This window comes from Gavialis gangeticus, unplaced genomic scaffold, assembly GCF_001723915.1.
Source record: "Gavialis gangeticus isolate Ggan-Ray unplaced genomic scaffold, GavGan_comp1, whole genome shotgun sequence".
Taxonomy (NCBI): Eukaryota; Metazoa; Chordata; order Crocodylia; family Gavialidae; genus Gavialis; species Gavialis gangeticus.
Genome location: NW_017728993.1, coordinates 42,315,393 through 42,319,679, shown reverse-complemented (window position 1 = coordinate 42,319,679; position 4,287 = coordinate 42,315,393). Strand labels below are relative to the sequence as shown.

Below are 4,287 nucleotides of genomic sequence, written 5' to 3'. Positions count from 1 at the left end.
GGAGAGGAGGAGGTGGAGGACAAGGGGGAGGGAAGGGGGTGGAGGGCAGGACTACTTCAGCCCCTCTACCTCTCCCACCTCCTCCCCCAGACCTCTCCCCTCCATCTTCCCCCTCCCCTAACCCCAAGACTGCAGGGTTTCCCATACACTTTTCCCTGCTTGCTGATAGGTTGGGTGGGGGGATTATTTATTTACCTTTTTGCAACAAGCCCACCAAAAGTGCAGAATCTGTGCTTTTTCCACAGAGCCCACCCAAAATTACAGTTTCTGTGAAAATAGCACAATTGCAATTTTGGTAGGTCCCTAGTTATATCATAACAAAATATGCTGCTTAAATATAACATTAATATGTACTCAACTGAACTATAGAAGTAGATGCATCAGTTCTACTTCCTCCACATCAGGACTGTATTATTTGTATAGTTATTAATTTATGTTTATTTCTTAAAACAAAAACCTATTCTAAAACATGAATTCTCCTACCTTGCTCTATGACAAAATTTTAGAGATATCAACCTTACTTCTTAATCTTATCTAATATGAGAGAAATCCTTGGGTAGGTTTTAATTTCAAGTTAAGTTTTTCATTACTGGGTGCCACAGAAGAATGGAACTCTTTGCCTTTAAATGTTGACACACATTTTTAAGTCATTTACATAAAGAAAAGCAACCATTTTTAGCTGGAAGACTAAAAAATACATTGCATAACTTAAGTGCCCCTAAATGACAACATGCTTAAGTTTTATATCATCAGTCATCAGGTTTTCAGACACATGAAATGATGAAACCAACTCAACTGGAATTATGTAACTGATCTTTGCCCTACTAAGAAAATGCATACATTATTACGCTAACTTAATTACTCTTACATTGCCACCGAGTCACACTGTGCCTTGCCCTGAAGCCCAAATACATAAATGTGGGTGAGAGTTGACAAAAGAAACAACATTCCTGCAACTGCCTAGTACCAGAATCCAAGACAACTCTGAATTTAAGACAACCTCCAATACTTAGTTTCTATGCATGGAAAAACTACGTTTGTTATAATTGTCCGTGTATAGATTCTAATTGTTGAAGAGTCATTTAAAATTCATTTTAAATTCAAATTTAGCAATTACCTGCCTGGTGCCCGCTTCCCTTGCCACTTCCTCCCCTTGCTTTCACTTACCCTGCAGCAGCTTCAGCTGTCCCCAGGCTCTGCCCAGATAGCAGTGGCACTGGCAACAGCAGCTCCAGCCCTGGCCAGGTCAGGACCAGAGCTGCTGCAGCTCCCCTGCATGCTCCCTGTGCCACATAGCACATTCTTCCCCACAGTCACCCCCGACATCTTCCCTATGTGGTCCCCTCCACCCCCTAGTCTCCTCCTGCACTCCTCCCATGGTCTCCTTTGCATCTCCCAACCCCACCCCACACCACACAGTCTCCCCAGCTCCCCCCATCTTGCACTGCGCTGTCTCCCTACCTGCCTCCCTCCAACTCTGAGCAGACTCCCCAGCACCTTCCCTCCCTGCACTCCCCACCACTGTGTGGTCTTCCCCATGCTCCCCCACTGCACAAGCCACCTCAACCTGATATAAGTATATCAGGGGTGTGCATCAGGATCTGGGAGAATGTCTGTTCACCTGGGCACCAAGGAAAGACAAGGTCCAATGGTCACAAACTGCTGGAAGACAAGTTTTTCCATATGCCCAACCTAAAATACTTTACCATCTGAGTCTCCAGAGTCTGGAATAGACTCCCCCTAGAAGTGGTGCAAGAATCTGACCCCAACTGACTTCCTGCCCTTTGCACAGGGGCTGGACTCAATGATCTCATGAAGTCTCTTCCAGCCTTAATGTCTATGAAATCTATGAAACCCACCCTGGCCCCAGCAAGACAGCAGCAGCAGCTCCAACCATGGCCCTCAAATACAATGCAAGATCCTTCTCCCCACATTAAATACGGAAAAATCTTCGTCTTGGATTTGAGTAAATATAGTACATAATAAAGTTAGGGTGGGCACTATGAAATTATGTTCCAATAACGCTTCAAATAATTCTTTTTCTCCAAGCTTCATATCATACTATTCCTAAAACATGGCGTAGGCCAGATATATGATACAATCTCTGGTCAGGGATGTAAGGAAGTGGGGTTTGTGACGACCAAAGCTGTGTTGGCAAAAATGGATAGCATCGATGTGTTTTTATCATACATTTTATTTTAATGTACTGGAAAGAACAGGGTAGGGTATGAAACAAGTGCCAACAGAAGGGCAGATTTATTGGTATAAGTCACACCTACAGTAAAAGTGTTTTGCTAGTACAGTCAACTGGTATAACTATCCCACTGAATCAATCCCAGTATGGGCCTGTCCTCACACTTCATGATGTTCCCCAAACAGAATGTTGAAACCAGACCTTTTCAAAGGATAAAATTCACTTTTACCTGCAGAGAGACAATGTAATCAAGCAATCAAGTAATTAGGAGAAGGAAACAGGCCAGACTACAAGGTGAATGGTAGCCATTGCTCCTAATATCCCTTACTCAGATTCTACACACTGCAACCCACTGCCCCTTCTAGACAAGACCTGTTCCCAACCTGCAAAGAGCTCTCTTCCTGACAAGCTGCGATAAGAAATTCTCTAGCCCAAGGCTCAGCAACATTTTCTGACAGCAGGCTAGAATCACCCAGCTCGGATCTAATGCTAGGACCCTACTGCTACCACAGTTTCTCCCCAGGCCACTTCTTTTTGCCACTTAGCTGCAGTGTAGCACAGGCAAAGTCCCTGCTCCACTGAATGCCAATGAAGCTCCCAGTCCATGAGCTTTATGGGTTGACAAACCCCGATCTAGCCCATCTGCTTGCTCTACTCCCCAGAACCCACATCAGGCAGAAGAGCACCATAAAATTTAGATGGTACACAGGGCTTTGGATAATTTGTATCACTATTACACATAGGTTTACCATGTTATTTCAATATGACAAGCAAGCCCCAACTGAATAGAATAATCAAAAAATAAAAACTTGGTAAAAGGACTACCCCCTGCTCCAAGTATAGCTACATTAAACGATTCAGCAAATTAATGTAATATAGGCTGATGGGGTGAAGGGAGGATGAGGCAACACTAATAAGAAGATAGGTATACAGGCTAGTGATGCAAGAAATGTAGTTCACCATCTGCCAAGTTTTAACATGTAGGGTACTCTAAGTTTCATAGCCGGCAGCTGATAAAACACTGTAGGGAAGAAACAGCTACCAATGAAGGAAGGTAACAAACTGACAAGCAATGAAGGCTGCTTTAGCAGAAGCAGCATGTAAAATGGATTTGAGGAAGGCAAGGATCCAAAAAATGAGATTACAGTAGTCATGATGTAAGAAAAGACTGGACATGGAGAAAGGGCTAGATGAGGGTCAGATTATTTTGATTCAAAATTGCTTTTGAATGAGCTGAAAACTGCCTTTTAAAGCAAAAACTCTCTCCTTTCCTCACCCAACCACATATGCCATTCAACTCAACATTTAAGAGCAGCTCCTGGGGCTGTCCAGGGGCCCACAGGACCAAAAAGGTTGAGCACCACTGCTCATCTGTGTCATGCCCTTCACCAGGATTGGCGCCCGATCTTCTAGCATACAGGGCTATGCTACCTGCCCCACAGGAGCTCTGCACAGGCCTGGAAATCTGGCAGCAGGGGAGCAGCAAACTTTTTCCGTCACCAAATTTTCAAACCTGTGGGCAGCCCCACAGGCCAAAAAAGAGGCTCTGGGAGCTGGGTCTGGCCCACAGGCCCAGCACCCCCAGTCTAGAGTGAGTAACCTCCTATTAGAAAACGTATCATTGAGGTTAAACTGCCTGGCTGATATTTTCTTCAATTCAGCCAAGCACCCCAAAAGCCACACAATGGGTAAACCCAGGCTCTTGTCCTGACTGCTTTCACTCAAACCAGCACCCACATCTTGAGGTGCTGTTTAGCCCCGGGGACCTGTTCCCGCTCGTTGCTCCTGCTCACTGCCCGGAGCTTTTCTTAGCTTACCGGCCGGGCAGCAAAAAACGGAGCAGGGGGAGGAGGCCGAGCTCCATCCTTCCCAATGTGTCCTGGGGGTTTAAGACCAACCCTCCGGCCCCGGCCCCGCAGCGGCAAGGGCCGCGCTGCCCAGCACCTGCCGCGGCTGCAGCACTTCCCCCCAGGGAACCGCGGGCAGCACCGGGCGCGGGGCAGGGCCCGCGGCGGGAGGGCCTGGGGTCCAGGCGCTGCCCGCCCCGCGCTCACCCGTGCTGCGCGGCCTCCTGGCGTCGCTTGTTGAGGAGG

At 46.8% G+C, this 4,287-nt stretch overlaps 1 protein-coding gene across 1 annotated transcript in view; it reads right to left on the bottom strand.

Moving 5' to 3' along the window:
• ABCD3 (ATP binding cassette subfamily D member 3) overlaps positions 1–4,283 on the bottom strand; it is a gene marked incomplete at its 5' end in the record, with an annotated part of 56,876 nt that extends 52,593 nt beyond the window's left edge. The window contains one exon of the mRNA XM_019528339.1: positions 4,249–4,283. Coding sequence (XP_019383884.1) covers positions 4,249–4,283 — 35 coding nt within the window. The remainder of the gene's footprint in view (positions 1–4,248) is intronic.
• Between the last annotated feature and the right edge of the window lie 4 nt (positions 4,284–4,287).